A 13699-nucleotide genomic window follows, 5' to 3' on the forward strand; every position below is an offset into this window, starting at 1 on the left:
CTCCAACAGTGCAGCACTCCCTCGGTACTGCCCTTCCGACAGTGCAGAACTCCCTCGGTACTGCCCCTCCGACAGTGCAGTGCTCCCTCGGTACTGCTCCTCCGACAGTGCAGTACTCCCGCGGTGCTGTCCCTCTGACAGTGCAGTAGTCCCTCAGTACTGCCCCTCCGACAGTGCGGCACTCCCTCAGTACTGCCCCTCCGACAGTGCAGCGCTCCCTCAGTACTGACCCTCCAACAGTGCCGCGCTCCCTCAGTACTGCCCTCCGACAGTACGGCGCTCCCTCAGTACTGACCCTCCGACAGTGCAACGCTCCCTCAGTACTGCCCTCCGACAGTGCGGTGCTCCCTCTGTACTGCCCCTCCGACAGTGCAGCGCTCCCTTAGTACTGGCCCCCCGACAGTGCGGCACTCCCTCAGTACTGCACCCCCGACAGTGCGGCGCTCCTTCAGTACTTTCCCTCCGACTGTGCGGCGCTCCCTCAGTACTGACCCTCCGACAGTGCAACGCTCCGTCAGTACTGCCCTCCGACAGTGCGGTGCTCCCTCTGTACTGCCCCTCCGACAGCGCAGCGCTCCCTTAGTACTGGCCCCCCAACAGTGCAGCGCTCCCTCAGTACTGACCCCCCGACAGTGCAACGCTCCCTCAGTACTGCCCCTCCGACAGTGCAGTGCTCCCTTAGTACTGGCCCCCCGACAGTGCGGCGCTCCCTCTGTACTGCACCCCCGACAGTGCGGCGCTCCTTCAGTGCTGCCCCTCCGACAGTGCGGCTCTCCTTTAGTACTGCACCCCCGACAGTACGGCGCTCCTTCAGTACTGCCCCTCCGACAGTGCGGCGCTCCTTCAGTACTGCCCCTCCGACAGTGCGGCGCTCCTTCAGTACTGCACTGTTAGTGTTCCAGCCTGGATGTTGTGCTTAAGTCTCTAAAGTGACGTTTGAGTTCATTACATTTGGACTTAGAGATGAGAGAGCTAGAATTGAGTAATGATGTGCAACACAAAGAGATGCAGCAAAGGACATGAAACATTTGGGGTCACAACCTCAATGTCCAAGTCCCGAATTTTTTATCAACCTCATTGGATTTTTGGAATACAAAGGGGTGGAAGTTATGTTACAGCTGCTCTGGTTAGAGCCTCCCGAGAGTATTGCATTCAGTTCTGGGCAGCGCATCACAGGAAGGAGATATCGGCCTTGGAGGGGAACAGCGCAGATTCACCAGAATGATACCGGGGCAGGTAGGGTTAACTTAAGAGGACAGGTTGCGCAGACTGAGCTTGTATCCCCTCGAGCATAGAAGATTAAGGGGTGATCTAATCGAGGCGTTTAAGATGATTAAAGGATTCAATAGAGTAGAGAGAGAGAAACTATTTCCTCTGGTGGGGGGAGTTCAGAACAAGGGGGCAGAACCTTAAAATTAGAGCCAGGCCGTTCAGGGGCGATGTCAGGAAGCACTTCTTCACACAAAGGGTGGTGGAAATCTGGAACTCTCTCCCCCCGGGGGAGGCTGGGGGTCAATTGAAAATTTCAAAACTGAGATTGATAGATTTTTGTTGGGCAAAGGGTATTAAGGGTTTCGGAACCAAGATGGATTTAAGATACAGATCAGCTGTGATCTAATTGAATGGTGGGACAGACTGGAGGGACGGAATGGCCTCCTCCTGTTCCTGTGTACTCTTTTGGTTGGGTGCTTAAACAAATAAACTGTAACTAATAAAACTTTAAATGAACCTTAACAACTTAAATTAAAATTGTGTTGGCCAGGGTGATGATGCACTCCAGTCCCCGTGGCACCAACCGGTTATGGAAGGCCTCGAGCGTGCCGGCGGACACCGCGTGCTCCATCTCCAGGGCCACCCGGGCGCGAACGTGGCCACGGAAGAGAGGCGGGCAATCGGGCCGAATGACCCCCCTTGACCGCCCGGTGCCTGGACCAGTTAATGGCTACTTTGGCCAGGCTCAGGAGCAGTCCGACGAGGAGGCCCCCCCGAACTGCCCGTGCTCCCTTCCGCACCGGGTGACCAAAGATCAGGAGCGTGGGACTGAAGTGCAGCCAAAAATCGAGGAGCAGCCCCTTCAAATAATGGAAGAGGGGCTGCAGCCTCTCACATCCCATATAGACGTGGAACACGGACTCCTCCAGGCCGCAGAAAAAGCAGGCGGCCTGGGAGTCCATGAACCGACTTAAAACCACATTGCACGGGACTGCTCCATTCAACACCCTACAGGCCAAGTACCCCTGGTCCTGTGTAATGCGTGGCTGACACTCTGCTCCTTTGCTGGCTCCCTGGCCCAGCCATTTATTAGCCCAGAACCAGATTCTTCACCTTGACTAGCTGGTGGTTAGCTCTCAGAATTGGGGTCAATTATCTCCTTCCCATCCTATCCCCACGCTGAGAGCCCCACCTGCATAACCTAGATCTTCACCTCATTCATGTAAACCGGTTTTCCCTCTGCGTCCACTTGCGTGCGTATCGTGGCTGTCCCTTCCCATCCGATCCCATTGCTCCTACTTTTCCTTTCAGCCCCAATCTCCTCTCCCCTCCATTTTCCGCTCACCAACCATGCCACATTGCATCTCCCCCTTTTCTACCAACTGATCTCACCTTGGCAGGGTGGCCAACTCTGGTTGGAGGTATTCCTGGAGGTTTTAATCACATGACCTCCAACCATCCCCCCCATGCTCTCGCTATTGGTCACCTGACACCGATCCTCGTGGTGCCCCATCTTCCCACACCAATTGGAAAGTGAACAGCCTCTTAAGAGCAGGTCAGAGGCTGGGTATTCTGCGGCGAGTGTCTCACCTCCTGACTCCCCAAAGCCTTTCCACCATCTACAAGGCACAAGTCAGGAGTGTGATGGAATACTCTCCACTTGCCTGGATGAGTGCAGCTCCAACAACACTCAAGAAGCTCGACACCATCCAGGACAAAGCAGCCCGCTCGATTGGCACTCCATCCACCACCTTAAACATTCACTCCCTCCACCACCGGCGCACCGTGGCTGCAGTGTGTACCATCTACAAGATGCACTGCAGCAACTCGCCAAGGCTTCTTCGGCAGCACCTCCCAAACCCGTGACCTCTTCCACCTAGAAGGACAAGGGCAGCAGGCACATGGGAACACCACCACCTCCAAGATCCCCTCCAAGTCACACACCATCCTGACTTGGAAATATATCGGCCGTTCCTTCATCGTCGCTGGGTCAAAATCCTGGAACTCCCTCCCTAACAGCACTGTGGAAGCACCTTCACCACACGGACTGCAGCGGTTCAAGAAGGCGGCTCACCACCACCTTCTCAAGGGCAACTAGGGATGGGGAATAAATGCTGGCACTGCCAGCGACGCCCACATCCCATAAACAATTTTTAAAAATTACCTGATTGGATGATGCTGTCAGTCAAAGAGCATTTTTATCCTGCCTCCAATGATTTTAAGAAATGTGCGAAGAAAATCAACCAATTTTATTTTAATGCGCCAATGATTTTTCTCCTGGGTTTGCTTGTTGCAGTGGCCTGGAGATTAATCTTCAGTTCCTGGAGATCGCAGGACAATGCTGGAGGGTTGGCGACCCTAGTGCTTGGACTCTATTCCAAGGCTATCTTTTCTGCTGCTATTGTCCAATGTTTGAATCCCTCCTGAACTAGCCTTCAGCTTCTTTCTGCACCTCCCTTGGTATTCTGCTCTCAACCCACCGTAGGACCAATCGCTGGGTCTTCCACAGTAGCAATCTAAACTGACCCATCATCTTCTCCCAGTGACCTTCTTGCCCTGTAAACTCTTTCATCAGTGGGCAGCACCCTCGCCTCTGAGTCAGAAGGTTGTGGGTTCGAGTCACACTCCAGAGACTCGAGCACAAAAATCTAGGCTGACACTCCTAATGCAGTACTGAGGGAGCGCTGCACTGTCAGAGGAGCCGTCTTTCAGGTGAGACGTTAAACCGAGGCCTCGTCTGCCCTCTCAAAGGGAATGTAAAAGATCCCATGGCCACTATTGGAAGAAGAGCAGGGGAGTTCTGGGCCAATATGTATCCCTCAATTAATAACTAAAAACGGATTATCTGGTCATTATCACATTGCTGTTTGTGGGAGCTTGCTGTACTCCAATTTGCTGTCGTGTTTCCTACATTACAACAGTGACTACACTTCAAAAGCACTTCATTGGCTGTAAAGCGCTTTGGGGCGTCCTGAGGTTGTGAAAGGCGCTATAGAAATGCAAGTCTTTCTTTCCTCCCCTTCTAATGTAGATCTGTTCTGGGTCTTCTGCTGGTCATGCTATTTATAAACAATAGAGAAGAGGGTATTTTTTGTTATCTGGCTATGTGATAAGTATAAGGGAAATTGAAATCTGAACCAAACATTGGATGAGCCAAGGAGTGGGAGATGGATTTTACTGGAGATAAATGTACTATTTATAAATGTACTGGGCCAATATTTATCCCTCAACCAACATCCCATAACAGATTATCTGGTCATTATCAAGTTGCTGTTTGTGGGATCTTGCTGTGCGCAAATTGGCTGCCGCGTTTCCGAGCAGCAGCTTTCCTGAGGGTGCGGAGGAGATTTACCAGAACGGTCCCAGGGGATGAGAGACTTCAGTCACGTGGAGAGACTGGAGAAGCTGAGATTGTCCTCCTTAGAGCAGAGAAGGTTAAGGGGAGATTTAATCGAGGTGTTGAAAATCATGAAGGGTTCTGATAGATTAAATAAGGGGAAACTGTTTCCACTGGCAGGAGGGTCGGTAACCAGAGGACACAGATTGAAGATAATTGGCACAAAAAAAAGGGGAAATGAGGAGAATTTTTTTACGCAGCGAGTTGTTGTGATCTGGAATGCGCTGCCTGAAAGGGCGGTGGAAGCAGATTCAATAAAAACTTTCAAAAGGGAATTGGATAAATACTTGAAAAAGAAAAAATGTGCAGGGCTGTGGGGAAAGGGCAGGGGGGAGTGGGACTAATTGGAGAGCTCTTTCAAAGAGCCGGCACAGGCACGATGGGCCGAATGGCCTCCTTCTGTGCTGTAGGATTCTATGAAATATGAATGCAAGTCTTTCTTTCCAATCGGAGCAGTACAATCTGCTGGGCTATGCAAAGCAAACAGCTGCAGCAGGCTTCAGTACGAGTCCAGAAACATAACTAGGAGTTTTGTTTTTTGAAGATGTGGGAGTTATATTTTTTAGTGCATAACTTTCGTTTTGAGTGATTTGTGCAGAGACTGGTCTGCTGTATTTCCTTGTTACTTTCACCTGTGGGGTGAAGGCAGTAGATGGTGAGTGAGAGAGAGAGAGAGAGGGCGGTATAGCTTACGCAGCATTGAGTTCACCAGCCTCTCCTCTGCTGCGGGACGGTAGACCACTCGAGTAACACCGGGAGAGCTTGTTCTGACCATCTTTTTTGTCCTAATTTAAAAAAGAAACCATCCTCAGTCCCATTGCCCCATTCCCAGACCTCAAAGGCAGCCAAGAGAAGAAGCGAGGGACATTGAAGAGAGGAAGCGAGGAACATTGAAGAGGAGCAGGAATTGGGTCGAGGAGCATGTGAATCTTGCCCGCGGAGCTCGGGAAGCTGGGGAGGGGGAGAAGTGTGGAAGGTCTTGTGTCCCCCCCACCCCCCTCCCGAGGGGGGCTGAGGTTATGTTAGGAGAGTCCCAGACATGGCTCAGGAAACACGGAGATTCACCAGGGGTCTGAGCAAGCCGGGCACGGCGGCCGAGCTCCGGCAGAGCGTCTCCGAGGTGGTCAGGACCTCCGTCTTCATGGTGAGTCACCCCCGCCTCTCTCTGCTGCTTCCCCCCGGGGAGAGGGAGAGGGGAGCCGGGCAGGGCAGGGGAGCGTCGCCCGTCCCTCTCTCCCTCTCCCCCCCTCTCTCTCTCTATCCTTTCCATTGTCACCGCTTGGGGCCTGGTTACAATGTAGCTCACAGTAGCCAGGCACTGCAACATCGGAGCTGGCAGAGAAAGGGAAAGAGCTTGTTCATTGTACTGCTCCCGAGGGCCAGAGAGCAAGTGTGTGTGTCTTGATATGTATCTGTCTATCTTTATATATATACACGTGTGTGTGTCATTACATATGCCACACACGAATTTATTTATATATATATAATACAGGTAATATATATACACGTATTATCTATAATGAATGTGTATTATATTATATAGACACACTCGTATATATGCACATTTTCTATAATGATTACCAATATATATATTTGTCTGTGTGTCTGTATATTTGTGTGTGTCTGTATATTTGTGTGTGGGTCTGTGTGTGTCTGTATATTTGTGTGGGTCTGTGTGTCTGTATATTTGTGTGGGTCTATGTGTGTCTGTATATTTGTGTGGGTCTGTATATTTGTGTGGGTCTATGTGTCTGTATATTTGTGTGTGTCTGTATATTTGTGTGGGTCTATGTGTGTCTGTATATTTGTGTGTGTCTGTATATTTGTGTGTCTCTGTATATTTGTGTGGGTCTATGTGTGTCTGTATATTTGTGTGGGTCTATGTGTGTCTGTATATTTGTGTGGGTCTATGTGTGTCTGTATATTTGTGTGTGTCTATATTTGTGTGGGTCTGTGTGTCTATATTTGTGTGGGCGTATATTTGACTATATATGTGTGTGTGTATATTTGTCTGTGAGTGTGTGTATAGCTCTCTGTCTGCATGAACAGTAAATTATTTTATTTGAAATTTTGTTTATTACTATTTTTGTTAATTATCGCACTTTCAAATCTTTTTTTGAGTTTTGTGATGATCTGCATTTGTTTAATTGTCTTAAATGAGTGTAAAAATGAACATTGCTTCCCCCTTTACATGGTTGTTATGTTGTATATTTCATATAAAGTATCATACAGCACAGAGGGAGGCCATTTGGCCCATCGTGCCTGTGCCAGGTCTTTGAAAGAGCTCTCCAATTAGTCCCACTCACCCCTGCTCTTTCCCCAGAGCCCTGCAAATTTTTTCTTTTCAAGTATACATTCTATTCCCTTTTGAAAGTTATTACTGAATTTGCTTCCACCGCCCTTTCAGGCAGCACGTTCCAGATCAGAACTCGCGTTTAAAAAAAAAAAATCTTCTCATCTCCCCTTGTAAGGGGCAAGGTGGCGATGCTGTTAAGCCTGTTTGTTCGTGCAGCCTACTGTGTTTTACACGCGAAATGGTTTCCTGATTGAGGTGATTTATTTTTGTTTCCTGATTTGATGTTTTAACTTTTTGTGAAAGTTATAGGTTACCGCTCAAAACAAACAACACTTCTGACAAAAGTTGGTTTAAGGTGCCCGTAATTCCCTTGCATATGTTACTTGCATTTAAAAGCTGTACACTTCGAGTAGTTTTGACAACTTTATTTTATAGTATTTGTGGACAAATCCAATTTTCTAAAATGCCCAACTCCATTTTAAGAATGTTCAATACACACACAACAACTTGCGTTTATATAGCACCTTTTAATGTAGTAAAACGCCCCAAGACGCATCACAGGAGTGTTGTCAGAAAAAAACGGACACCGAACCACATAAGGAGAAATGAGCTTGGTCAAAGAGGTAGGTTTTAAGGAGCGCATTGAAGTAGGAGAGGGAGGCAGAGAGGTTTAGGGATAGTTATTTCACTGTCCACAAGTTCTATTTAACGTAGAGATAATAAAACCTAAATGGTTAGCAGCTGTGCACAGTATTTCAGAATTCATTGGAGCTCCCATTTTAAGATTCTACTCGAGATGTTGAACTACAGAATTGAAGTGGATCAGTAATGGTGAGCTCCAAACTTCACTTGAACAAAATGCTTCTGCAACTCGGCTCCTGGCTTTTGATGCTCATCAATGTATGAATGCTTCATACTTCTGAAGGTGACTGCAAGTCTGTTCTCCAGGTATGTTTGCAAATAAGAGCAACACAGTTTTATTTGATACCGTGACCTTTTTACTACAATACAGGGTTGTCCTATGAGGAGAGATTGGGTAGATTGGGCCGATACTCTCCGGAGTTTAGAAGAATGAGAGTATGATCTCATTGAAACATACAAGATTCTGAAGGGGATTGACAGGGTAGATGCTGAGAGGTTGTTTCCCCCTGGCTGGAGAGTCTAGAACCAGGGGTCACAGTCTCAGGATAAGGGGTCGGCCATTTAGAACTGAGATGAGGAGGAATTTCTTCACTCAGAGGGTGGTGAATCTTTGGAATTCTCTACCCGAAAGGGCTGTGGATGCTCAGTCGATGAGTATATTCAAGACAGAGATCGTCAGATTTTTGGACTCTCGGGGAATCGAGGGATATGCAGATAGTGCAGGAAAGTGGAGTTGAGGTCGAAGATCAGCCATGATCTTATTGAATGGCAGAGCAGGCTCGAGGGGCCGTACGGCCGACTCCTGCCCCTATTTCATAAGCTCTTAATTGTTTATAATTAATAATCCAAATAATTATAGAATGATACAGCACAGGAGGAGGCTATTTGGCCCATCGTGCCTGTACTGGCTCGCTGAAAGAGCTCCCACTGGCCCCTGTTCTTTCCCCATAGCCCTGCAAATCGTTCCTTTTCCAAGTATTTATCCAATTCCCTTTTGAAAGTTACTACTGAATCTGCTTCCACCGCCCTTTCAGGCAGCGCATTCCAGATCACAACAACTCACTGTGTGAACACATTTCTCCTCATCTCCGCCTCCCCTCCCCCGGGCTTTTTATTTTGCCAATGACCTTCAATCTGAATCCTCTGGTTACCGACCCTCCTGCCAGTGGAAACCGTTTCTCCTTTTAAAGGGCATTTTGAGTTTGGGAACCTGCTGTAACTAACTGGCAGTATTGTGGCCCTCATTTGCTTGTATTTGCATGAAGAAAGATGAAGTGATTGTTTATCCTGCTTGCATTGGAACTGATTCATGTCTGCTTAATATATGATAGATTTGAATCAAATGTGCCTATTAACATTTTGTAAAAAAAGTGTTACATAGAATGACGTCGAATTTACAGCACAGAAACAGGCCATTCGGCCCAACTGGTCCGTGCCGGTGTTTCTGCTCCACACGAGCCTCCTCCCACCCCTCTTCATCTCACCCCCAACCCCCTCAAAACAACAATGTTTTCAAGCTGTGGAGACCCACGTTCCAAAGGACATTAAGACAAACACTCTGATCCCAAACAATTTACTTCAACAAATGATCCAAACCCACTACAGAATTTTGAAAACCAGCACAACATTTACATATTTGTTTAAATTTGACACATCCATTGAGGCTCCCTGAATTACGAGTCGCAATATTCCCAAGTATGTACCCAGCGGTTGAGTTGGTTTGTGTTCTTATTCAACACAATTACAAAAACTGCCAAATAAAAATAATAAACAGTAAGATTCAATCGCTCCAGTCAACTTGCTTGAGTTTATACAAAAAATATTATGAAAAACAGAGCGGAGGAAACAGAATCACACGTGACATTAGAAAATAATATTACCTGTATCTTAAAAAGATTGCAAGCAATACAAAAATCAGATATCCCTTATTCTATGGACCATGATATTTGCTGAGGTCGTAATTATAAACATCCGACCCCAGTGTTTTTAAATAATAATGTTTTTTTGTGCCACTCAATTTGGAGCAGTTTGACTGGAGCGGATTATCTTACTGTTTGAATTGGCAGTTTTGTAATTGTGTTGCATTAGAATACATACTAACTCAATTGCTAGGTATTTACAGGGGAATATTGTGATGCAATATAACACAGAGAGCAGTGAGCCTCTGGAACATCAGAATTAGGAGCAGGAGTCGGCCATTCGGCCCCTCGAGCCTGCTCCGCCATTCAATAAGATCATGGCTGATCATCGACCTCGACTCCACTTTCCCGTCCCATCCCCATATCCCTCGATTCCCCTCGAGTCCAAAAATCTATCGATCTCAGCCTTGAATATGCTCAGCGACTCAGCATCCACAGCCCCCTGGGTCAGAGAATTCCAAAGATTTTCGGCAGGTGCGGTGGGTGCTGACTCTCTGCATTGCCTTCAAGAGGGAGCTGGAGCGGTTCCTGACTGGGGCAGAGATCGCATCATCAAGAAGGTCAGTGGACTTCTAGAGAACGCTTGGTCCGTGTGATCTCCTGGACTGGTTTCGGTCGCCTGAGTGGGTGAGAGAGGAATTTTGCAGAGTATTTGTTCCCTTATTGGCCCCTGTTTTTTTTTTGTTGCCTCTCCCGGGAGATTACACGGCTGTGGGAGAGGTCGCAAGTATCGAGTCACGATGCTTCGGCTATCGTGATGTCGGGCAGGCTTGATGGACCAGCTGGCCTTTTCCTGCCCGTCAATTTTGCGCGTTGATTTGTAACTGTTTTGTTGCTCGTTCCTGGAAAGGTTTTGGTGAACTCTCACTGGTTGTGACGAAATTGTTAAGCATTCAGTGTGAACATGATCATGGCCTCAATCTGCGACGTTGCCTGCCCCAACAAGTCCACAGTAGATACGATAATTCTGGGCACCTGGAAAGGTTGCCAAACGAGCGTCTCACTAAGAGGTTTAGATGTTTAATACCATCTGTACCCGTCAGTGAGATTGGTGTTGGGGAATCCCTCCCATTTAAGGCCACAACAAGACTTATAAACTTCATAAAAGCTTTTAGATGGGAGTTCTGACTGATAAAAAAGAAACACTCTGGTATAAGAAATATGAATACAATAGAAATGTTTTGCTTTGGAATAATCAGACCATTAATCAAGTCTGGAGGATACTGACTGCTGTGAGGCAAGTGCAAGAGAGAAACCAGGAAACATTTCTTCACACACACACAATCATAGAATGATAACCGCACAGAAGGAGGCCACTTGGCCCAATGTTGGCTCTTTGGTGGAGCCATCCAATCAGTCACACTCCCCCTGCTCTCTTCCCATAGCCCTGCAAATTTTCCCCTTCTAGTATTCACACAGAATCACACAGAAACCCCACACTGCAGATAGAGGCCATTTCGGCCCATCGAGCCTGCACCGACACATATCCCACCCGATCCCCGTAACCCCTACACGAACACATATCCCACCCTATCCCCGTAACCCCACGTATTTAATCCCCCTAACACTAAGGGTCAATTTATCATAGCCAATCAACCTAACCCGCACATCTTTGGACTGTGGGAGGAAACCGGAGCACCCGGAGGAAACCCACGCAAACACGGGGAGAATGTGCAAACTCCACACAGACAGTCACCCGAGGCCGGATTCGAACCCGGGTCCCTGGCGCTATGAGGCAACAGTGCTAACCACTATGGCACCGTGCCGCCCGTATTGAAGGGGTACGCACACTGATGATACCTGGAATGGTCTTCTAGGTAGGGTAACACTTGGGACGTTTTACTACATTGACGGCGCTTTATGTAAATACAAGTCTTTGTTGTAGTTTGATGCAGCCTTCCATGGAAGGATGGGCTGAATGGTCTCTTCATCTGTAATTGTCTTTGGGTCTTAAAATGTAAGTAGTTTACTCATTGCAAATCCTAAAGAGTAGCAGAATATTCAAGGATTAATTATAGACATGTGCCAGATTTATTTTGAATCATTCTGTGCCGAGGGAATATTTAAAACCAATGAAGGGGACCCTGTACATGTATTGTTGCTTGGGCAGCCATTATAATGTACAGCTTGTACTTTCTCATTCTTGAGTAATGGCCAACATTGTGTACAAGTGCGAATTGATTGCACCTTTGAAGAGCCAATTGGCAATCAAAAGTGTGATTATCCGAATCGGCGAATTTACCGAGCTAGTAGGTCAATCTTTTTCACTGCTGGTTCTAAGGATGCAGCTTTAAATTAAATAAATTAAAATATTGAACTTGGTATCTGGAAGGATGATCAAGTGCTTTGAATACTGATCAAAGCCCACATTAAAAATACAGTATGCTGAGATTAGGGACAGGAGGAGGCTATTCAGCCCCTCGAGCTTGTTCCCCCACCTTAAACATTCACTCCCTCCACCACCGGCGCACCGTGGCTGCAGCGTGTACCATCTACAAGATGCACTGCAACAACTCGCCAAGGCTTCTTCGGCAGCACCTCCCAAACCCGCGACCTCTTCCACCTAGAAGGACAAGGGCAGCAGGTGCACGGAACACCACCACCTCCAAGTTCCCCTCCAAGTCACACACCATCCTGACTTGGAAATATATCGGCCGATCCTTTATCGTCGCTGGGTCAAAATCCTGGAACTCCCTCCGTAACAGCACTGTGGGAGTACCTTCACCACACAGACTGCAGCGGTTCAAGAAGGCGGCTCACCGCCACCTTCTCAAGGGCAACTAGGGATGGGCAATAAATGCTGGCCTTGCCAGCGACGCCCACATCCCATAAACGAATTTTAAAAAAAAAGTTAGATCATGGCTGATCTGTGTCTTAACTCCATCCACCCGCCTTGGTTCCATTACCTTTAATACCCATGCCCAACAAAATCCATCGACCTCAGTTTGGAAATTTTCAATTGCATAACGTCTTAAGTGCGCTGTTTATTTTATTTTGGACAGTAACAGCTGTGTTTATGCACTAGCTTTCCCAAAATGTAATAAAAGAGCCTCTGGCAGTCTTCGATAAAGTTGGAAAAAAAAACTTTTTATTTTCACCCCATTGAAATTATGGGGAATATAATTTTAACTTAATAATGATGGGCGCACGCACATTGCTCCAAACTCAAGGCGTTCAAAGTGACTGAGTCACTGCAGCAGGTACAAAACCGCGCTGGGTAACCTCGCTGAGACTCTGCAAAAGCTTGCGAGAAATAGATTCAGGCTTGATCAGTTGGCTGTTCTTGCATTAAATTTTCTACAGGAATTTTTTTAAACACTTCATTGACAATTTGTTGTTACAGAACAGGTCTCGATCAATTAATGTTACTTCTCATGCTTTGGAGATGCTTAAAGAGGTTTAAAAGACCCTTTGGCAAATGTTTATGTTATTCAAATCGATATGAAGTGTTTAGGACTGCATCAGGCATACAAGCTGATGTGCGCAGCGCAGGACTGAGGGAGCGCTGCACTGTCGGAGGGGCAGTACTGAGGGAGCGCCGCACTGTCGGAGGGGCAGTACTGAAGGAGCGCCGCACTGTCGGAGGGGCAGTACTGAGTGAGCGCTGCACTGTCGGAGGGGCAGTACTGAGGGAGCGCCGCACTGTCGGAGGGGCAGTACTGAGGGAGCGCAGTACTGAGGGAGCGCCGCACTGTCGGAGGGGCAGTACTGAGTGAGCGCCGCACTGTCGGAGGGGCAGTACTGAGGGAGCGCCGCACTGTCGGAGGGGCAGTACTGAGGGAGCGCCGCACTGTCGGAGGGGCAGTACTGAGTGAGCGCCGCACTGTCGGAGGGGCAGTACTGAGGGAGCGCCGCACTGTCGGAGGGGCAGTACTGAGGGAGCGCCGCACTGTCGGAGGGGCAGTACTGAGTGAGCGCCGCACTGTCGGAGGGGCAGTACTGAGGGAGCGCCGCACTGTCGGAGGGGCAGTACTGAGGGAGCGCCGCACTGTCGGAGGGGCAGTACTGAGTGAGCGCTGCATTGTCGGGGGCAGTACTGAGGAAGCGCTGCACTGTCGGAGGGGCAGTACTGAGGGAGCGCTGCACTGTCGGAGTGACAGTACTGAGGGAGCGCTGCACTGTCAGAGGGTCAGTACTGAGGGAGTGCCGCACTGTCAGAGGTGCCGTCTTTGAGATGAGACGTTAAACCGAGGCCCCGTCTACCCTCTTGGGTGGACGTAAAAGATCCCACGG

General features: G+C 48.2%; 1 protein-coding gene across 1 annotated transcript in view; it reads left to right on the forward strand.

Annotated features, from left to right (window-relative positions):
* The first annotated feature begins 5260 nt into the window (after positions 1-5260).
* LOC147111436 (dedicator of cytokinesis protein 9-like) overlaps positions 5261-13699 on the forward strand; it is a 499826-nt gene continuing 491387 nt past the window's right edge. Inside the window, exon 1 of the mRNA XM_085998427.1 lies at positions 5261-5753. Within this exon, the coding sequence (XP_085854553.1) occupies positions 5649-5753 (105 nt within the window). The 5' untranslated portion in view covers positions 5261-5648. The remainder of the gene's footprint in view (positions 5754-13699) is intronic.

Source organism: Somniosus microcephalus, chromosome 10 (genome assembly GCF_052327205.1).
Source record: "Somniosus microcephalus isolate GS21.2 chromosome 10, FLI_Smic_1.0, whole genome shotgun sequence".
Taxonomy (NCBI): domain Eukaryota; kingdom Metazoa; phylum Chordata; class Chondrichthyes; order Squaliformes; family Somniosidae; genus Somniosus; species Somniosus microcephalus.